The sequence below is a fragment of the Mobula hypostoma genome, chromosome 1 (genome assembly GCF_963921235.1).
Source record: "Mobula hypostoma chromosome 1, sMobHyp1.1, whole genome shotgun sequence".
NCBI lineage: Eukaryota > Metazoa > Chordata > Chondrichthyes > Myliobatiformes > Myliobatidae > Mobula > Mobula hypostoma.
Window position 1 is genome coordinate 101981886 of NC_086097.1, and position 23517 is coordinate 102005402.

General features: G+C 41.9%; 1 protein-coding gene across 1 annotated transcript in view; it reads left to right on the forward strand.

Annotated features, from left to right (window-relative positions):
* Positions 1-13745: 13745 nt before the first annotated feature.
* dnal1 (dynein, axonemal, light chain 1) overlaps positions 13746-23517 on the forward strand; it is a 114364-nt gene continuing 104592 nt past the window's right edge. The window contains exons 1-2 of the mRNA XM_063032882.1: positions 13746-13789; positions 13875-13913. Of these exons, the coding sequence (XP_062888952.1) occupies positions 13787-13789; positions 13875-13913 (42 nt within the window). The 5' untranslated portion in view covers positions 13746-13786. The remainder of the gene's footprint in view (positions 13790-13874; positions 13914-23517) is intronic.

The window sequence follows — 23517 nt, forward strand, 5'->3', positions numbered from 1 at the left end:
TCGGGGATTGTTAGTGACGTTGTTCTTTTCTGTAATTGAGGGTTTGGGGTTTGTTATTATTGTTCTTTTCTATGAGTGAGGGGGTCGGGGATTTTTATTGTTGTTCTTTTCTATGAGTGAGGGGGTAGGGATTTGTTAGTGACATTGTTCTTTTTTGTAAGTGAGGGTTTGGGGATTGTTATTATTGTTCTTTTCTGTGAGTGAGGGGTCGGAAATTGTTATTGTTGTTCTTCTCTGTGAGTGATGGGGTTGGGGATTGTTATTGTTGCTCTTTTCTGTGAGTGAGAGGTCGGGGATTGTTATTGTTGTTCTTTTCTATGAGTGAGGGGGTCCGGATTTGTTAGTGACAGTGTTCTTTTCTGTGAGTTAGGGTTTGGGGATTGTTATTATTGTTCTTTTCAGTGAGTGAGAGGTCGGGGATTGTTATTATTGTTCTTTTCTGTAAGTGAGGGTTTGGGGATTGTTATAGTTGTTTTTTTCTGTAAGTGAGGGTTTGGGGATTGTTATTATTGTTCTTTTCTGTGAGTGAGGGGGTCGGGGATTGTTATTATTGTTCTTTTCTGTCATTGAGGGGTCGGGGATTGTTATTATTGTTCTTTTCTGTGAGTGAGGGGGTCGGGGACTGTTAGTGACCTTGTTCTTTTCTGTACGTGCGGGTTTGGGGATTGTTATTATTGTTGTTTTCACTGAGTGAGGGGTCAGGGATTGTTATTGTTATTCTTTTCTGTGAGTGAGGAGGTCGGGGATTGTCATTGTTGTTCTTTTGTGTGAGTGAGGGGGTTGTGGATTGTTAGTGACGTTCTTTTCTGTAAGTGAAGGTTTGGGGATTGTTATTGTTTTTCTTTTCTGTGAGTGAGGGAGGGGTTTGGGGTTTGTTATTGTGGCTGTTCTTTTCTGTGAGTGAGGGGGTTGGGGATTGTTATTATGGCAGAACCTGGTGATGTGGGACCTGATGGTTGAGGGGTATTAACTGTTCCTGAACCTGGTGGTGTGGGACCTGATGGTTGAGGGGTAATAACTGTTCCTGAACCTGGTGGTGTGGGACCTGATGGTTGAGGGGTAATAACTGTTCCTGAACCTGGTGGTGTGGGACCTGATGGTTGAGGGCTTTGATGATAAAATGAAATGAACCTGTAAATCTGCATTGGTATGGTGTATGTGAGCCCTTGCACAATGGTCACACAATTTGTTCTGCCAGGAAGGTTTCTGTTGAAACGTTGCTATTTTGTTCACGCTCAATTTCATTTTTGACTGCAACTCACTTGCTTCTCTCTGTGTTGTTTTCATTGATACAGCAATTTCTATTGCTCTTTTAAATGTAAGTTGTGCTTAAGTTAGGACAAAACATTTTTGAATGTTTTCTTGTAAGATTCCACAAACGAAATGATTTTTCAGTGCATCATTAAGCCCATCTCTGAACTGGAAATGCTTGAACAATTTCTTCAATACTGTCGCATAAGCTGGAATGGAATGCCTTTTTTTTTGGATTCCACTTATGAAGCCTAAAGAATTCTGCAATCAACAGTGGTTTTGGTTGTAAATGTCCCTGCGTTATGTTCACCATATCAAAAAAGATGTTTTCAGCTGTTTTGGTTGCTGCAGTTAAACTCCTAAACAAACTGTATGCGTTTCCATCCATTGCACGCAGTAACACTGGCCCTTGTTTTTCATTGGCTTCAAAATACGGCTCAAGTCATTGCCTGTTTGTAATTGACTGTTCTGCCTATCCCATGTAGCTTGCTATTTCTGCTTTTTATATATTTATTATTATTACCACCCGGTACTTACTGTTTATGAAGATGTCAATTTTGTCCGTTTTCTGCCTTTTGTGAAACTTGGCTGCCTCTATCCCTACCCAAAGAAACGTGCTGCACTTCAACAGGTAGGTAGTCGTCACAAGTTCACTTTAAAACTACCTCATCACCACTGTTATATTTTGTGACTCCAGAAACTAATCAAATGAAAAACACGGGAGCCAGGAAACTGGTCAACTTAGTTCCTTTCTTTAGTGAGGTGCTCGCATATGTGTTTTATCCTTTATTAGAATCAGAATCAGGTTTATTATCACCGGCATGTGTCGTGAAATTTGTTAACTTAGCAGCAGCAGTTCAATGCAATACATAATATAGAAGAAGAGAAAATAAAATAATAATAATAAATAAGTAAATCAATTACAGTATATGTACATTGAATAGATTAAAAATCATGCCAGTAGCCAGAAATAATATATATTAAAAATGTGAGGTGGTGTTCATGGGTTCAATGTCCATTTAGGAATCGGATGGCAGAGGGGAACAAGCTGTTCCTAAATCGCTGAGTGTGTGCCTTCAGGCTTCTGTACCTCCTACCTGATGGTAACAGTGAGAAAAGGACATGCCCTGGGTGCTGGCAGTCCTTAATAATGGATGCAGCCTTTCTGAGACACCGCTCCCTGAAGATGTCCGGGGTACTTTGTAGGCTAGTACCCAAGATGGAGCCGACCAAATTTACAACCCTCTGCAGCTTCTTTCGGTCCTGTGCAGTAGCTCCCCTGCCTCCATACCAGACAGTGATGCAGCCTCAGGTCAGTTGTAGGGAAGTTGCTGGAGAAAGTTCGAGGGGATGGGATATATGAGCATTTGGAAACCCTATGGCCTATTTAGGGAGAGCCAGCATAGCTTTGTGCAGGCCATGTTGTGTCTTACCAACATGATTGAGTTTTTTTGACAAAGTGACGAGGGAGACTGATGAGACGAGAGCAGCAGATGCTGTCTACATAGATTTTGATAATGCGTTTGACAAACTCCCTGTTGGGAGCCCAATCCAGAAGATTAAGCTGCATGGCGTCTGCAATGAATTGGCTGTTTGGATTCAGACCAGGCTTGCACTGGAAGAAAGAGTGTAGTGGTTGAAGGGACTTTTCTGTTTGATGTTCTATGTTCTAAGATGCTCCACAAAGCAGTTCCCAAATCTACATCCAATTTAGTAGTTTATTTCTGCCTTCTCCCCTTATCACTTGATTCCCTTTAATTTTTACAGGTATTTTCATTTCCTTCTTGAATATATCAGGATTAGGTTTAATACTTAATGACTTGGGGTGAGAATCAAAAACTTATGGTTACTATTCTCAAATGGGTTTATTACTGTCACATGTTCTGAGGTACAGTGAGAAACTTTGTTTTGTATGCCATCCACAAAGGTCATTTCATTACAAGAGTGCATTGAGGTAATAGACCATAAGACCATAAGACCATAAGACAAAGGAGCAGAAGTAGGCCATTCGGCCCATTGAGTCTGCTCCGCCATTTTATCATGAGCTGATCCATTCTCCAATTTAGTCCCACTCCCCCGCCTTCTCACCATAACCTTTGATGCCCTGGCTACTCAGATACCATCCAATGGATAATACAATGGAAAACAATAGTAAAGTGCAGAATAAAGTTTTACAGTTACAAAGAAAGTGCAGTTCAGGTAGTAATAAGGTTTAAGGCCTTAACAAGGTAGACTATGAGCTAAAGAGTCCATCTTATCATAAAAGGGGACCATTCAATACCCTTATAACAATGGGATTATACACTCTCCTTGAGCCTGGTGGTTGTGCTTTTAGGTGTAATGCACTGTTCAGCTAACTCTTCTGAGATACAGTAAAAACTACAACAAATTAAGGGTGGATCAAATTATAAGTGAGTTTTTATTACTTGCAAGGGAAGATCTACCTCCATACATTAAAACATTTTTGAATGTAACCTCAAACTTACAACTCAAAACAAACCATTTTTATAATTTACAGAGACCAGTGATTCATCAACTTCCTTACCTGGATCCATCTCTTGTTCCTGACATCTGTTCTTTAATCAGCCCATTTCTCTTTTGTGGCTTCTTTCCACCTCCCCCCCCCCCATGACAACTGTGTCCTGTTTTTCTCTGTTGCCAAAACATCCCTTATCATAAATACACCCCCTGTCATTAAACACATACAGACTTCATCTAAGCCTCTATCCAAACCAGCAAAGCACACTGGGATCACACAGGTTCCATTTTGTCACATTACGGTTTACAAAAGTTATAAATTCATCAAGACTTCAGGGTTACAAATGTATTTCCACATAGATTTTTGTATCTTCTGCCTAATGGGAGGTGGGAGAAGACAGAATGTCCGAGATGGATCATTGATTATGTCGGGTGCTTTACCGAGACAGCACAAAGCACGAAGGTAGACAGAGTCCATGGAGGGAAGGTTAGTTTCCATAATATGTCCAGCTATGCCCACAATTCTCAAAAAAGGCACAGAATGTTACTGTACATATAGCTTAACCTAAGGTAAATAAAGTATGGGACTATATTCTAAGGAGGGTTAAAAACATTCATTTAAATCTAATCAAGGACACTTAGCAAGGTTTGGTTCAGGAAAGGTCACGTCTAACAAACGATTGAATTTTTGAAGAGTTAGTGAGGAGCATCTACAGATTTGGTACATTTGATATTACTTACATGAATTTTAGCAAGGCTTTTAGCAGACATGTTAAAAAGGGTGAGAGTCCATGGGATTCGAGAGAGACTGGCAAATTGGCTGATTGGCAGCGCAACAGATAATGGTTACCAAGTGTTTCTGTGACCAGAAGGCTATTACCTATGTGGTTCATGGCCCAGGGTATCAATGTCTCCTCTAATCTTTATTACAGTCACCCAGAATAACTATTGCTCTGAGCAGTAAATTTTTATATGGTCTAAAAACTGTGCAGCACTTTAAATGTTTTTTTTGTAATATACATACTATGAATACTTGGACTGAAAACTGAAAAATCACATGCATTTGATTTTATTTATTAATTGAAGAGTATAATGAAATACAGTAGAGCAGGTCAGCGGTTTATTAACAATAAGCTACTGACTTCCATTTGGTGTTTATTGTTACAATTTGTAACATTGTAGTGTAGTAACTTGAAACACTGACAATGCAAGTACCTTGAAGCTCTAAAATGTTCCAAAGTAAAGGTTGTAGTACATTTATTGTAATACAATAGTATTATAACAACAGAAGAGAAACTGTCCTTGCATCCAGTGATACATGCTTTCAGGATTTTGTATTTTCTCTCTGACGGGAAGGGGGGGTGGGGTGGAGAAGAAAGAATTTCCAGAGTGGGTGGTGGTCTTTAATTATGTTGGTTGCTTTGATAACCATTGCCTCTAAAGTTTTGTAATGAATTACATTAAAAACACATAAGATTGATAAAAAAAAGAAAAATTATTAAACATGCAGAATGGCAACTAGTTCACGTGAATGAATATATGTACGTACAGAATGTTGGAAACTTCTAAGCTTCCTTTTATGTATTGATATCCATACAGTAGGTCAGGTATTTTGTGGGTCCCTTCTCCTCACCTCTTCATAAGATATAGGAGCAGAAGCAGGCCATTCAGCCCATCGAGTCTACTCCACCATTCAATCATGGGCTGATCCAATTCTTCCAGTCATCCCCACTCCCCTGCTTTCACCCTATACCCTTTGATGCCCTGGCTAATCAAGAACCTATCTATCTCAGCCTTAAATACACCCAATGACTTGGCCTCCACAGCCACTCATGGCAACAAATTCCACAGATTTACCACCCTCTGACTAAAGTAATTTCTCTGCACTGCTGTTCTAAATGGATGTCCTTCAATCCTGAAATTGTGACCTCTTGTCCTAGACTCCCCTACCATGGGAAGTAACTTTGCCATTATCTAACCTGTTCGGGCCTTTCAACATTCGGATTGTTTTTTTTGGGGGGAGGGGTTGTTTTTAAAAAATTACCTTACCATACGGTAGGTCTTTGTTCTGTGGGAGGAAACAGAACACCTGGAAGAAACCCACATGGTCGTGGGGAGAACATTAAAGGCAGTGACTGGAACTGAACCCGGGTCACCTGTACTCTAAAGCGTTGTGCTAACCACTACACTACCATGCCACCTGCGCTATCTCCCCTCAATCTTTCAGACCAGATGAAGTGATGACCCAAAGATGAATGGACAACTGTCCATTTCCCTTCCATAAATGCTGCCTCACCTTTTGTGTTCTTCCAGCTTCTTGTGTATTGCTGCAGACCTTAGCATCTGCAGTCTCTTGCTCTCAATGTAGGGGAGGCTGGTCCTTGTGATAGACTGGGCTGTGTTCATAATTTTCTGCAATGTCTTGCAGTCTTGGGCAGAGCAGTTGCTCTGGATAGGATGCTTTTGGTACATGTGTAAGAACCTGTAAGGGTCATTTGGGACCTGCTGAACTTCCTTAGCTTTCAGCAGAAATAGAGACAGTTGACGCATAGCATCCACGTGGTTGGACAAGGACAAATTACTTCTGATATTTACACCTAGGAACTTGAAGCTCCCAACTATATACACCTCTGTACCACCTGATACAGACAAGGATGTGTACTCTACCCCACTTCGAGTCGCTTTTTTATCTTGCTGACACTGAGGGGAAGATTGTTGTCATGACACCATGTCACTCAGTTCTTGATCTTCTTCCTGTACTCTGACTCATTGTTGCTTGAGATCTGACTCACTATTTGCAAATTTATAGAGGGTGTCCGAGAATCTGGCTATGCAGATGTGAGTGTACAAGCAATAAAGTAAGGAGCTGAGGATGCAGTCTTGTGGGGCATCAACATTGAGGATAATCATGGCAGAGTTATTGCTGTTCTCCTGATGAGTAGATTAAATTCCAGCTGTCCTGAAGTGGCTAAGAGTGGCAAAATTACATCCAATAACCAAGCCTAATGACCATTTTATTAAAAAAAATAACTACTATACCCAGCATTACTTGGGTTATTATACAGGCAACCATGATGTTTGCATTTATTTCCAGGAAGCTGCGTGTAATTAAATAAAAAGTAACTTAACTATACAATTCTTCCATGAAATATTTAGGTTGTTAAAATTATGTAGATTAATTAAAGCTACCAATAAAAACATACACACTGAAAACAAAAATGCATAAAAATACTTTTACATAGAAACATCGAAAACCTACAGCACAATACAAGCCCTTCGGCCCACAAAGTTGTGCCGAACATGGGTCCCTACCTTAGAAATGACTAGGGTTACCCATAGCCCTCTATTTTTCTAAGCTCAGTGTACCTATCCAAAAGTCTTTTAAAAGACCCTATCATATCCGCCTCCACCGCCATGGCCGGCAGCCCATTCCACGCACTCACCACGCTCTGCGTAAAAAAACTTACCCCTGACATCTCCTCTGTACCTACTCCCAAGCACCTTAAATCTGTGCCCTCTTGTGGCAGCCATTTCAACCCTGGGAAAAAGCCTCTGACTATCCACAGGATCAATGCCTCTCATCAATTTATACACCTCTATCAGGTCACCTCTCATCCTCCTTCACTCCAACGAGAAAAGGCCGAGTTCACTCAACCTGTTTTCATAAGGCGTGCTCCCCAATCCAGTCAAATATACTTGTAAACTTCCTCTGCACCCTTTCTATGGTTTCCACATCCTTCCTGTAGTGAGGCAACCAGAACTGAGCACTCTACTCAAGTGGGGTCTGACCAGGGTCCTATATAGGAGTAACATTACCTCTTGGCTCCTAAATTCAATTCTACGATTGATGAAGGCCAATACACTGTATGCTTTCTTAACCACTCAGTCAACCTGCGCAGCTGCTTTGAGCGTCCTATGGACTCGGACCCCAAGATCCCTCTGATCCTCCACATTGCCAAGAGCCTTACCATTAATACTATATTCTGCCATCATATTTAACCTACCAAAATGAACCACCTCACACTTATCTGGGTTGAACTCCATCTGCCACTTCTCAGCCCAGTTTTGCATCCTATCAATGTCCCGCTGTAACCTCTGACAGCCCTCCACACTATTTACAATGCCCCCAACCTTTGTGTCATCAGCAAACTTACTAACCCATCCCTCCACTTCCTCATCCAGGTCATTTATAAAAATCACAAAGAGTAAGGGTCCCAGAACAGATCCCTGAGGCACTCCACTGGTGACCGACCTCCATGCAGAATATGACCCGTCTACAACCATTCTTTGCCTTCTGTGGGCAAGCCAGTTCTGGATCCACAAAGCAATGTCCCCTTGGATCCCATGCCTCCTTACTTTCTCAATAGGCTTTGCATGGGGTACCTTATCAAATGCCTTGCTGAAAACCATATACACTACATCTACTGCTCTACCTTCATTAATGTGTTTAGTCACATCCTCAAAAAAATTCAATCAGGCTCGTAAGGCACGACCTGCCCTTGACAAAACCATGCTGACTATTCCTAATCATATTATACCTCTCCAAAAATTCATAACTCCTGCCTCTCAGGATCTTCTCCATCAACTTACCAACCAGTTTTAATGCAGTTCTCCCCACATATGCATGTACTTTTATACATAATGTTTACTGATTTCAATGTTGAAGTGCTTTAGAATACTTTATTTCTTTCTTTTGAATCCAGAGTAAAGATGTACAGTATATGTTTCAACTCTGAAACAACTGAAAAAAAAACGTAACCATTTGAAAATTAATGGGTTTCAAGTCAACAATTTGCCCTTGTGCTGTGTTAATGCTCAAAGCAAAACTGAGTCTGAAGCAACAGACCAAATGCTACAAGCACTCAGCAGGCCAGGCAACATATAGGGAAAAAGAGGAGGCAACGTGTCCGGTTGAGGGCCTTCACAGGGTGAAAGATAGAGGAAGTTTTAGCCAATATAAAAGGTGAGGAGAGGGAGGAGTGTAATAAGAACTGGTGATACCTGGATCCAGGGAGGAGGGGGAATAGGCAGACGGAGGAAGGGGGAGAGGGAAAAGCAACAGAGTCTGGAAGATGATAGTTGGAGGCTACAAATGGATGAAGGAAGCTGGTAGCAGAGGAAGATGGAGCATGGAACCAAATAAGGAAAGTGAGTAGGACAGGAGAACAGCAGGGGGAGAGGGCTCAGGGCGAGCAGTGTGTGGGTTTTGGGCAGATTGGGAACCAGAAGGCAGGGGATAGAAACTGGATGGAAGGGAGTGAGGTGGAAAGGGTGAGATCAGCAGTGCGTGAAATGTAGGATATGTGGGTGAGAGCTCCATCAACCAGAGTTTGGGGCCGGTGCTTGTTTCCTGAAAAAAGAGGACATTTCTGATGTCAAGGAATGAAAGGCCAAGAATAAATATGATGGAGATGGAAAAAGTGCATAAAAAGAATGCTGTCCTTACAAGAGGCAGAATGGGAAGAGGTGCAGCCTAGGTAGCTGTGACAGTCAGAGGTTTATCAGTAAATATCAGTGGATAGTTTTCCTCCTGAGGTGGAGGCGGACAGAGATCAAGAAAGGGGAGAATGAAGTCAAAAAAGGTCCAATTTCTTTCATGCCTATCACATTATCAATAGATATGTTGTACGGGTTGTCTGGAAAGCCGCAAGGTGTCTTTGTTCTTTGCATTGTTTTAAAATTGCTCTTTCATGCACATAGATATAACCACGAAGAAGACACGCCAATGTCTCTGCTTCCTTAAGGAGATTTGGCATGTTATCGAAGACACTGACAAACGTTTATGGATGTGCAATGGAAAGCATTCTGACTGACTGCATCATAGGTATGGTATCGTATGGTACATCGTATGGTACGGAAACTCCAATTCACAAGAATGCAAGAGGCTACAGAGAGTCATGGACCTCACCTAGAGCCCATTTGTGCAATCCAGTTCCATCACAGATACAGCTCTCCCTATCTATGCTGATGCCCCATAGATGACACCCATCATGAGGGACCGCAACACCCGGGCCATGCCCTCTTCTCAATGTTGCCATCAGGCAGGCGGTAGAGTAGCCTGAAGACTCATACCTCAAGCTCCAACAACCATGAGGTTTCTTAACCAACCTCAGAAACCCTAACATTATATCGCATTATATTTTGCTTTCTCTCTCTCAAATTCCCTAATGCTATTATGTTTTTTTGTAGTGTTCCATGTATAATTCATGCTAATTTAAGTTCATGTTAACTTAGGTTTGTCATTTCTGTAGTGTATTATGCTGCTATTGCTACAAATAGCTAATTTTCATTGCCTATGACAATAAACTTTAACTTGAACCATTAATAATTCAAACAGTGTTGAGAGATATTTGCAAAAACAACTTGCATCATATCATAATGTGATGTAATAACTTGTCCCAAGTTTTATATTGAAATCATTCCTGTTTAATCTTAACGTTTGATTTCTCCATTTCTTAATCTGAGTAAATTCAAAGTAAACTCTCTTGCAAATGGAGTATCGATAAAATGCACTTGATTTTTTTCACGTTTTTTAACTTCTAATGTTTCCTTAAATATATGACACATTAATACAGGCTTTTTATTTGTCTGCTTTGGTATTCTGTAGAATTGCTGGTAGTCTTTCATTGAAATCTCTGGCAAGCACAGAAGAAACATTGACCATTAATTTATTATTGTGTTTATGATCTGACAATGTTTGATCTAATGTTTCAGTGGCTGCTTTGGGAGCCATCGTGCATTCACCTTGATGATAAGTTTTTTATGATCTATTAGAACTTCTTCCATTGCAGTCCCTTGATCAATGTTACACTTAGAGTCTCCACACTTGACAAATTTAAACAGAGTTTAAATCCCAAATATGCAGTATTTCCCCTGAACAACAGCTTTGAAGTAATGCCTTAAGATGCAACAATCACACCATTCATGTTTTGTCTTCGAACTTTAGCTGAAAGTGGATTAATAAGGAAATAATTTTCCATTCCATCAGGAGCAACCAAAAATATCATTGGTTGATCATCGTAAACAGCCTCTATGATAATATCAAAGGTATTTCTTTGATACTTTGCCAAACCTGTTTTTTCATCTCTCAGATAATTTGTCCAGCTGGTTTGAATTATTACTAGTTTCCCACAGAACAGTCATTTTCTTTTGTGGATTACTTCAATCAAAAGTACTTAGATGAGGTCCACTTTAGTACGTTCTAAATAGATTTTTCAAAAATCATCAATTTTCAATGAGTAAAATTAAAATTTGCCTCCCTTTGGGCTATAGATAACCTTTTTAAGGGAAAAAAGTGTGGTGCACATTTTTATGCAAAACTTACAAGCAGAGATTGCTTTATTACTGAGCTATGACAGTACTGAGGAGGAGGTAGCTGGGTTACAAACAAAGGCAACATGTAGTGACTGCTAGCAAGAAGAGGTTGATGATAGAACAAAATTGTCAACAGGATGAGTTGCAATGTAAGAGGCAGATAAAATCAAAAAGGGTGAAGAATACAGGACTGACGGTGTTGTACTTGTATACACGCAGTATATGGAACTTGTAGCGCAGTTACAGATTGGGAAGCATGACATTGTGGGCATCAGTGATTCATGGCTGAAAGAAGATTATAGCTGGGAGCTTAACGTCCAAGGATGCACATGGAAATGGCAAATGGAATATAGTTTAGGGAAGTGTATGGTCATACACTTTGGTAGAAGGAATAACGGTATAGACTATTTTTTTAAATGGGGAGAAAATTCAAAACTCAGAAGTGGAAAGGGATTTGGGAGTCCTTGTGCAGGAATCCTTAAAGGTTAACTTGCAGACTGAATCGGTGGTAAAGAGGTAAATGCCAGGACAGCATCCATTTCAAGAGGACTGGAACATAAGACCAAGGATGTGATGCTGAGGCTTTATAAGGTATTGGTCAGACTGCACTGGAGTATTGTGAAGAGTTTTGGTCTCCTTATCTGAGAAAAGATATGCTGGCATTGGCAAGTGTTCAGGGGAAGTTCTAGGACTGCTTCAGGAATAAAAGGGTTAACAAATGAGGAGCACTGGGCCAGTATTCACTGGAGTTTAAAAGAATGAGGAGGGATCTCATTGAAACCTTTTGAATATTGAAAAGCCTAGATAGAGTGGATGTGGAGAGCTTGCTTCCACAGTGAGTGAGTCTAGGACCAGAGGGTAAGCTTCTGAATAGAGGGATGTCCATTTAGAATAGAGATGAGGAGGAATTTCTTTAGCCAGAGGGTAGTGAATCTGTAGGATTCATTGCCACAGACAGCTGTGGAGCCCAAGTCACTGAGTATATTTAAAGAGGAGTTTGATGGGTTCTTGATCAATCTGGGCATCAGAGAAGGCAGCAGAATGGAGTTGAGAGCTATAATAAATCAGACAGGATGGAATGGCAGAGCAGACTCGATGGGCTGAGTGGCCTAACTCTGCTCCTATGATAAATCATTTTATGGTCTAGTGAAGTCCTTGAACTCAACGACTGTCTGGTCATAATCGGCCATTGTTGGGTTACCAACATATTCTGATTTTTACTTACGTCTATAGGTCAATTTAATTCACGTCAGAAAGTACACAAAATTACTTGATACAGTAACCACACTGCCACAGTATTGTAATGATGAAGGCCTATTAACACAATCATTTATTTATGATCTTTCTCATTACAATGGTACAGAATCAGAATTTGATGGGTTTTAAGTATCAGTGGATGAAACATTGTTTGTAGAGTATTGTTGTACCAGGTATCAATAGAAGCAATGGCATTATCAGTGTCCAAACAGGTATGATATGGCCTCTGGTGGTGAATTTGACATTCTGTGTTCCTAAGAGGCAATAAGTCCGAATACTTGCATTGTATTTGTATTTATTTATTTCTTACATCCAAGGCAGTAAAAATCTTTACGTTGCGACTCAATTGCAATGTACAAGCAATAAGGAAGGGAAATATGGGAGAATATTGCCCAAGCACTAAGATTGTATACGTAATTGTACATGTGTACAGTCAGATACAATGTACAGTCAAAGCAACACTCACAGCACGCTGGAGGAACTCAGCAGGTCAGGCAGCATCCGTGGAAACGCAGCTGGGTTGAGTGTCAAGCTAGCCACTCAGCCTCGTAAAAAATACAAGGGACAAGTTAGGAACGTTCATAACGTGACCCGGTTAATCCTGACACCACGTGCCAGATAAGAATGGCTGAATGTCTGGTACGACATGCTTAAAAAAAACTGCCGCCGTTTGGTTCCAATATAAATTTTGAAGCAGTTGTTGGTCCCTTCGGTCAATGTTTAGTTTAGTAAGAATGTGAAATAATTTTTCATGTTGCACTTTGTCGAATGTTTTAGTGAAATCAATAAAACCTAAAAAGACATTATTTTGATATTCAATTGCCCTTTCTGAAAGCATTCGTAGTATGAAAATTGCATTCCTAGTTCCTCTATCCTCAATAAACCCATATTGCAGTTTAGAAGTTTCTGATCTCAGCTTGTTTTTAATTTGACTCAGAACAATTCTCAACAAAATCTTTATTTTGTAACTCATAAGACTGGTTTTTCTATAATTTTCGCAGTCAATAGTTCAGGAATTTCGGCAGAGTTATAAATACTGCTTTCAAGAGATCGTCAGGCAATACACCAGTCTCATATATACCATTAAACAGTTCAAAAAGAATATCTATGCCCAGATCTTCTAGGGCTTTTATCATTTCCACTGAAATTTCATCAGGTCCAGTGGCTTTACCGTGTTTCATGCTTTCATTGCTTTAGTTATTTCTTCTCTGGTAATAGTTGGGCCAGAATTAGGGTGTTTACTGTCTGGGAGTTCCCCTCTATTATCTTCAAACAGCTGCTCTATATACTGAATCCACCTCTCACATGCTTTATCTGGATCTGTTAGTAGGGATCCGTCGTTACTGTTACTGGTTCGAATAGGCCCAAAACCCCTCTCCAGCCGACATCGGGCTTGCGGAGCCCTTGAAGGGACTTGGCCCCGCCCCCCATGAGCCGCGCATGCGCGGGGCATCGGTGTGCCTAGCAACGGCAGCGGAGCCGGAGGATGGTGAGTGACTGCGATTTCGCCCTCCGCGCCTGTTGTGTCCGCCGGCTCACTCTTCGGTAATGCCGTATGTACTCTTCTTTTCTAGGCGAAAGCGACGACCATTAAAGAGGCTCTGGCCAAATGGGTAAGAATAGACGGATTCCCGCTCCTCCCTCAAACACTCCCGGGTCAGCCTCTGACCCCGACCCCCACCCGTTACTGATCTTCCTTCCATCCGCATCCCCTCACCGTGCCTGACCTCCGTACCCACCACCTCTCTCCTCTAGTCCCTGACCACCGCGCTCATCACTCTTGACCCGTCATCACCCCAACCCTGCCACCCTCTCTTCCCCACCCCCGTACAAATCACTCCTATCCCACCACTCTGCACACCCACTGCGCACATTAACCTGGCCCCACCACCTGAGGTCCTTGACCACCATCCCTGTCTCCCAATGTACACCTCCCACCCTTGTCCCCTACCGAATCTGAGTGCTGCACACAGACTGCCATCCCCCTAAACTCACCTCTCGCCCTACTGCTCTTCTTTTATCCCCAGAACTTTGTCCCCTCCCCGTGAACTCCCACACTTCCATTCATCATAATATCTGCTTCTGTGATCCTGTTCCTCACCCTGTGAGCTCCAATACACCTCATCCCTCTCTCTGTCGAGCATCTAATTCCTATGCCTTTGGAGTCCAACAACTCATCTACCCCTCACCTGTTGACCCCTCAATCTGTCACTCACCTGTTGACCCTAGTAACCTCTGTCCCTTGTCCCATGGAGCCCAAAACCTTATCCCCTTCCCTTTCTCTGCTCCAGCACCCCATCCCTCAACCCAACCACCCCTACAATCCCTTGTTGACCCCTACACACCCTGCCCCTCAGCCCATGGACCCCAACAACTCCTGTCCCAAATCTCATCTGTCGCTGTGCCCTCTGCCTCTTATGCAGTCCACTCGAATGCCCCCATCCATTACCTAGTCAACCGCATTATCCTCTGTCCAATGCCCTCGCCCTGAGCTCTTTGATTGTTACATCTTTCCTCTCTCTTTTTGTTCTAGTCCCTAAATCTGTTGATGAATGAGGTTAGGTTGCTGGAATTGTTGCCACTATAAGATGTTGTGGATAGGCTTACAATGGGTAGTGCTTCTGTCTTCACCACGAAATTCTCACAGTGTCATGGGAGCAGCACAGTCTCAATGGACTAATCAATGTTCTGAAATGGTGTGAGTTGGAACAAATAATCTTAAATGAAAGAGAAAATGGAATGCTACACATAATCATCTAAATACCTGTTCCTGCCTATTTTGTTTTAAAACATTGCTGCCCTCAAAAGTATTTACAATTACATACAGATATACACTTTTAAGTAAAGTTCAGATCACTGAGTGCTTTTTCAAAAGCTAGCTGCTTTCGTCTGCCACTCTGATCCTCAGCTTTAATCCCTCCCAAGTTAGGAAGCTGGACACATTTCCAGCCTGTTCATCCTCCAAAACCACTGTCCTTTTGTTGGGAAATGCATTAGGCTCAGATGCGTATTCCTGACTTGAGAAGATAATTCAATGAAACTTGTAGCCCAATGTGAAATGGTAGCTGTTGTCAAAAATTAAACTTGTTCACCAGTACTGTATCCTGAGTTTATAAATACAGATCCCATGCCCAGCTATACCAGGCACCATTTCTGTATTTGGATGACAGATTTGTGTACTATAAGCATTGCATACCCTCGTGACACCTGTGCCTACTAATATTTTACCTACGTGATGGACCTGTGGTACCCAGTAAACCTGAGCATTCCTCCCTGTCTACTGGCTCTCTCTGTCCAAGGGCACATCACTGTTAAATTTTACCAGAACTGGGATTGAGAAGAGCACGGTAGGAAATTAGCATTTTGGATGCTTTTGGATTCATTTTTATGTTTGCTGGCAGTCTTTGTTCAATTTTTACCTAAATTAAATGTTCCTTCAATCTTCTTTATTCCAAAGAAAATAACCCCAGTCTAAAAGGCCCCTTCAGGTAACCATGATTTTCTAGGGCTGGCAGGATCCTTGCAGATCTCCTCTGTATTCCAGTGCTGTCATATTTGTTTTGTGCTGTGGTGGTAAGAACTGTGTGCAGTACTCTGACTATAGCCTGTCTTCCTTTTATACAGTTATAACATAAACCTACTCCTGAATTCTGCCAATATCTCAAATGCCTTTTTTAATTACGTTATCTTCTGGTCCCGTACTTTCAAGAATTGATGAGCATTAAAGATTAGCTTTATTTTCGCATGTTCATTGAAACGTATTGTGAAATGCATTGTTAGTGTCAAATGAATGATGATTTATTTTGTACTCTGTTGCCATCTTTACCACCCAAGCATATTACCTTGCATTTCTCTGGAATGGATTCCATCTGTCATTTTTTTTGTATCCTCTTAATCAAGCCAGTGATAACTTTCTAAGGTGTAAAACTTTCTTCAAAGTCAAGTTTATAGTCATATTCACAAGTACATGTATGCACACGTGCAACGAAAAACATTTGTGACATTAGATAAGCAGCATTCATAAGAAAAACACAAGTTAAACATGTACACAACTTTTTAAAATCTGTTTTTTTTCTTATAAAAGTTCATTTTGGTGCAAAGTAATCAGGCTGATCAAACTCTAGTTTGAGAACCAGATGATGAAAGAGAAGTAGCTATAGTCGAGTGTGGTGGTGTGGGACTTCAGGCTTCTAGAGACCAAATGCATATTTTAGATTATGAGAACATTCAGTCCTCTTTTATTGTCATTTAGAAATGCATGCATGCATTAAGAAATGATACAATGTTTCTCCGGAGTGATATCACAGAAAACAGGACAGACCAAAGACGAACACTGACAGAACCACATAATTATAACATACAGTTACAGCAGTGCAAAGCAATACCATAATTTGTTGAACAACAGACCATGGGCACAGTAAAAAAAAAGTCTCAAAGTCCCGAGTCAATTGACTCCCAAGTCCCCGATAGCAGGCGGCAAAAGGGAGAAACTCCCTGCCGTAAACCTCTAGGCACCGTCAACTTGCCAATACTTTGGAAACAGCCGACACTGAGACCACAGCCGACACTGAGTCCATCCGTCCGAAAACTTCGAGCCTCTGACCAGCCTCTCCGATACAGCCTCCCGAGCGCCATCCTCTGCCGAGGGCCTTCGACCTCTCCCCAGCCGCTGAAACACGCAAAGCCGAGGATTTCAGGGCCTTCAGCTCCGGAGATTCCGGTTACCACACAGTAGCAGCAGCAGCAAAGCGGGCATTCCAGAAGTTTTCCGGATGTCCCTCCGTGCTCTCACGTCTGTCTCCATCAAATCAGAATTGTGCACGGTCTCCTGCTTGACAGATAACAGATATCATCACAGAAGTGGCCGCGCGCGCTGCCATCTTCTCCCCTCTCCCGGGAGATAAACGTCTTAATTTTTGCCGATATGTAAATACAAATCTTTTTCCAAGATCAAATACAGATATACTTCTAGGTAATAAGGGGTGTGGGTTGAACTCTGCAATCCCACTGCGTTTTTATTTCTTGTATTTATAATGATAGAGGAGGACATTCAGCTTATCAGATCAATGACAGCTCCCAGGGAGTAAGCCCATTTTCCCCTTCCTTGTTTCTATATAACCCTGTATCTTATTCTTGTTCATAAATGTCCATCAGAGGTTTTGGTACAAGAGGTTTTGATGGGAGGAGGCTGAGTAGAGAAGGGGAACGGGTGAGGTCAGGTAAATCATTAAAACTTTTACTATTTAGAATGAGTTAGTTGAGATGTCAAGTTAGGTCAGTGGTGAGCTCATGCAGAATGTAAACACGAGGAATTCTGCAGATGCTGGAAATTCAAGCAACACACATCAAATTTGCTGGTGAACGCAGCAGGCCAGGCAGCATCTCTAGGAAGAGGTACAGTCGACGTTTCGGGTTGAGACCCTTCATCAGGACTGACAAAGGGTCTCGGCCCGAAACGTCGACTGTACCTCTTCCTAGAGATGCTGCCTGGCCTGTGTTCACCAGCAAATTTCCTGCAGAATGTGGGAGATTGGGGAAGCTTCCAGCATCCTGAGGACTACATCTGTGGGAGGTGCACCACTGACTGCATTAAGGAACTGCAACTGAATTTGGACATGGATCATTCAGGATGCTGAATATGTCATAGATGAATATGGTCACACTTGGGGTGCAGGTTGTAGATAACTGGGTGACCACCTGAAGAGGCAAGGGGAAGAGATAGACACTGTAGGATCCTCTCCCCAGTAGACATTTCCCTCAATAACAGGTATACTCATTTGGAAGCTGCTGGGGTGTGGTTGGGTAAATCATATTGACAGGCCAACCATTGTGGAATTTGTGAATGATGTCCAAGGAAGCTTTCTTAACCAATATATCGAAGGAACTTCTAGAGAGTACAATCCTGGGACTCCTCCTGGTGAATGTGCTAGGACAAGTGGATGTGTATGTCGGCGAGCACCTTGGGTCCTGTGACCATAATTCTATTAGTTTTTAAATAGTTACGAAGAAAGATATGGCCAGTTTACAGGCAAAGGTTTTGAACTGAGGCGGAGCAGATTTTGGCGCCTTAAGTGAATCTTACAGAGGTTGATTGAGCAAGTTTGTTTTCAGGGAAAGGGGTGCCTGCCAAGTGGGCAGACTCTGAGAGTGTGATTTCAAGAGTTGAGGGCCTGCAAGTTCCTGTAAGTGTGAATGGCAAAGCTGATAGGTTTCGGGAACCCTGATTATTGAGAGAGATTGAGACTCTGGGTAAGAATAAGCGGAAGGCATTCACTACGCATAAGCAATTGGGATCTAGTGAATCCCTTGGTGACTACAAGAATTGTAGGAGTGCACTTCAGAGAAAAATTCAGAGGATATGAGATATATCTGGCAGGCAAGGTGAAGCCGTCTGAGTGGAACCAAAGGAAATAGTTGATATTTTTATTGAATATTTCTCTTCAGTATTTACTGTGGAGAAAACTGAAAGTTAGAGAAATGAGTGGTGTTGTCTTGGACTGTATAGAATTTAGCAGGGAGGAGGTACTGGAGGCCTGAAAGTGCATGGAAGTGGACAAATCTCTAGAGATGACCTAGTGCATTTTTGGACTTGGATTTGTGAGCAGGTGGAGTTCCAGAGGACTGGAGATTATAAAGGGTAGCAGAGTGAACAAGGAAGCAACAGGCCAGAGAGTCATGGCACCAATAGTGGGTAAATTTCTAATGACAGGGTGTGAGAGGGGACAGTCAGCATGGCTTTGTATGTGAGAAGTTGTGTCTATAAATCTTTTGGAATTCTTTAAAGGTGGAACCAGAGAGCAAGTAAAGGTAGGACAGTGGATATTGTCTGTAAGGACTTTAGAAAGTCTTTTGACAAGGTCCCTCATGGAAGTCTAATCTGGAAGGTTAGATTGTATGAGATCCAGGGAGGGATAGTGGATTTGATTCATAATTGGCTTAGTGGTAGGAAGCAAAGGGTGATGGTTGAGAGTTGTTTGTCAGACTGGAGGTCTGTATCTTGTGGTGTGATACAGGGTTTGGTGCTGGGACCTTTTGTTTCTAATTTATATAAATGATTTTGATGTGAGTGTACAAGGCATGGTTATTAAGGTGCAAATGACACTAAAGTAAGTAGACAACATAGAAGGTTATGAAAAATTACAGCAGATTTCAGTCATCTGGGTATGAGATCTGATGATTGGCAAATAGCTTTCAATCCAGATAAATGTGAGGTATTGCATTTTGAGAGAGTAGTCCAGGGTACGATTTATTCAGTGAATAGCAGGACTCTGAGGTATGTTATGGCACAGAAAGACTTCATCAGTTAGTGCACTGATTATGGGAGTTGGGAAGTTATGTTGCAGTTTAATAAGATGTTGGTAAGGCCCTACATGGAGTATTATGGCCAATTTTATACAGTTTCTATAAATATGTTATTGGAAGGATGTTATTAAATCAGAAAGAGTTTACTAGCTTGTTCCCTGAACTTAGAAGCTTGAGTTAAAAGGATAGATTGTGTAGACTGGAACTTTATTCCCTGGAACATAGGAGAGGTGCTATAAACAAGAGGGTATAGATTTAATGCCGAATCCAGTTAGTTTATTTATTCCTGTTCACGAGCTGCATCGCCCAGCAATCCACCTATTTAACCCTAGCCATATCACAGGACAATTTACAATTTACTGACCGGTACTTCCTTGAAATCTGGACGGAAACCAGAGCACCCGGAGGAAACGCATGCCTCATGGGAAGGACATACAACCTTCTTCCAGATGACATCAGAATTGAACTGTGAACTCTGCCCCGTGATGTACTAATGTTGCGCTAACTGCTACGCTACTATCTTTAAACCATGTTATTGGGTTCACTGATGACTCAACACTATCAGCAACAATGATGAAACACCGTACAGGGAGGAGGTAGAGCAACTAGTGGACTGGTGTAAACACAACAGCTGAGTCTCAAAGTGGACAAGACTGAAAACATGATTGTGAACTTCATGAAGGTATTGGCTGACCACTCCCTCTTGCAGATCAGTGGCTTCTCTGTGGAGAGTTAGGTGTGCATATTACTGACAGCTCACTTGGTTCCTCAATACTACTACTTAAGCCAAGAGAGCACAGCAGCACTTCCACCTCCTGAGGATACTGAGGCAAGCAAAGCCCCATCCCCTCCATTCTCTCCACATTTTACCAGAGCACCATCAAGAGCATTCTTATCAGCTGCATTACTGCCTGGTATGCAAATTGCAATGCATCAGATTGCAAGACCCTGCAATGCACAGTGAGGACTGCTGAAAACATCATTGGGGTCTCTCTCTTCCTTTCCCCCACCACCCCATTCAGGATATACTGTATATCAGAAGCGCTGCATATGCAGTGTCTCCAGCATTGTCAAAAACACTTTTCATCTTTCCCACAGTCTCCGAGACCTCCTGCCAGTAAGCAGAAGGTATCACAGCATAAGAACCAGAACTGCCAGGCTGGGTAACAGCTTCTTCCCCCAGGCTGGTAGATTTCTTAATACCCTGCTGCCTCCCAGCACACATGTACACCCCATCTGAACCCCCCCAACTCCCTCACTCCCCTACTCACACACGCACACTCATCCTGCACTTTTCATCTTTTATTGCTGATTTTGATGTATTTATACTGCTTGTTTTATTATCATAAATAATATTTTAAATTTGTGTAGCATATTGGTTAGCACAACACTTTACAGTACAGACAACCCGGGTTCAATTCACACTGCTGCCTCTAATTGGTTTGTATGTTCTCCCCATGACCACGTGAGTTTCCTCCGGATGGTCCGGTTTCCTCCCACAGTCCAAAGATGTACCAGTTGATAGGTTAATTGGTCTTTGTAACTTGTCCCGTGATTAGGCTGGCATTAAATTGGGGGGATTGCTGGGCGGCGTGGTTCAAAGGGCTGAATGGGCCCACTCCGAGCTGAATCTCAATTAAAATAATAATAGTGCCAGTAATATTACACTGTCTTACATCAACATGCACTTCGTCAACCTGTCAATCTTAATGCAATGCCACTCGGACTTGTGCTAATATTATTTTGTGACTGCATCTGCTGGATTGTAACTGTATGTGCTGTGTGTGACTATCTATACTATGCTGAGGGAATTTGAGCAGCTAGGGACTAAATTAAAAAGCAGAACCAAAAAGGTGGTAATCCCTGGATTACTACCTGAGCCACGTGCAAATTCATGGGAAATTGGGGAAGGAGGGATCTGTACCAATGGGACAGGCTCCACCTGAACTGTGATGGGATCTGGCTCCTAGCATATCGCATAACTAGGCCGTGGATAGGCCTTTAAACTAAATTGTAGGGAGGTGGGTTCAACAGATTGGGGAAGTATGGATAAAGTCAAAAAAAAAGTGTGGATAATGATAAAGTAAAAGCAAAAGATAAAAAGAAAAGTAAGAGTGGTGAAGAAAAATCAAGTGCAAAAGAGTAAAAGATTACATGATTTTAAAAGCACAGTGAGTATAAGGCCAATTTATTTGCATGCCCATAGTATTCGAAAGAAGGTCAGTGAACTTGTGACACAAATTAGTACAAAGGGGTATGACTTAGTGGCCATTACAGAGATGTGGTTGCAGGGTGGAGAGGATTGGGAATATCCAAGGATATCAGGTAATACAGAAGGATAGGAAGGTAAGGGAGGTGACACAGCACTCTTAATTAAAGATGAGATCAGAGCGATAGTGAGAGATGATTTAAGATCTAAAGAGCAGAATGTCGAATCCATTTGGGTAGAGATTAGGAATAGTAAAGGGAAAAAAATCACTGGTAGGAGTTGTCTATCGGCCACTGAATAATAACATTACAGTGGCACGGGCAATAAACAGAGAAATATCTGAGGCATGTAAGAACGGAACAGCAGTTATCGTAGGGAACTTTAATTTGCACATAGATTGGGTGAATCAAGTTGGTTGAGGCAGTCTTGAGGAGGACTTCATAGAATGCATCCTTGATGGCTTTCTTGAACAGCATGTTACTGAACCTACAAGGGAACGTGCTATCTTAGATCTGGTCCTGTGCAATGAGACAGGTGAAACTAGTGATCTTGTAGTTAAGGATCCTCTTGGAAAGAGTGATACAGTATGAATGAGTTTCTCATACAAATGCAGGGTGCAATAGTTCGACCTGAAGCAAGTGCATTATGCCTAAACAATGGAGACTACAATGGGATGAGGGAGGATTTGGCTAATGTAGACTGGGAACACAGGCTATATGGTGGGACGATCGAGAAACACTGCAAGACTTTCGAAGGGATTTTTAACAGTGCTCAACAGAAGTGTATTCCAGTTAAAAGCAAGGACAGTAAGGGTGGGGAGAGCCAACCTTGGATAACTAAGGAAATGAAAGAAGGCATCAAGCTAAAAGCTTGTGCATACAAAGTTGCCAAAAGTAGTGGGAAATTGGAAGATTGGGAACATTTTAAAAAGCAACAAAGAACCACTAGGCAAGCAATAAAGAAAGGGAAGATAGATTATGAAAATAAACTAGCACAAAATATAAAAACAGATAGTAAAAATGTTTATGATTATATAAAGCAGAAAAGGATATCTAAAATGAACATGGGTCCCTTGGAGGATGAGAAGGGGGAATTGATATTGTGTAATGAGGAAATAGAGGCTTTGAATGACCATTTTGTGTCGGGTCTTCACGGTGGAGGACACATCTAACATGCCAAAGAGAGATGTTATGGATGCGATGGAAGGTGAGGACCTCAATACAGTAGCTATCACTAAAGAGGTAGTGCAAAGCAAACTTGTGGGCCTGAAGATAGATAAGTCCCGTGGTCCTGATGGAATGCGTCCCAGGGTACTGAAAGAAATGGCAGACGTTATAGTAGAGGCTTTGGTGATAATTTACCAAACTTCTCTGGATTCTGGGCAGGTCCTGGTGGATTGGAAGATGGCAAATGTCACACCACTGTTCAAAAAAGGTTGTGGACAGAAGGCAGGTAACTATAGGCCAGTTAGTTTAACATCTCTAGATGGGAAAATGCTTGAAGCTATCATTAAAGAAGAAATAATGAGGCACCTGGAAAGAAATGGATCCATCAGGCAGATGCAGCATGGATTCAGCAAAGGCAGCTCCTGTTTGACAAGCTTACTGGAGTTCTTTGAGGGTATAACAAGCGTAGTGGATGGAGGGGAACAGATGACAGTTATTTACTTGGGATTTCCAGAAGACATTTGATAAAAGACTTATCCA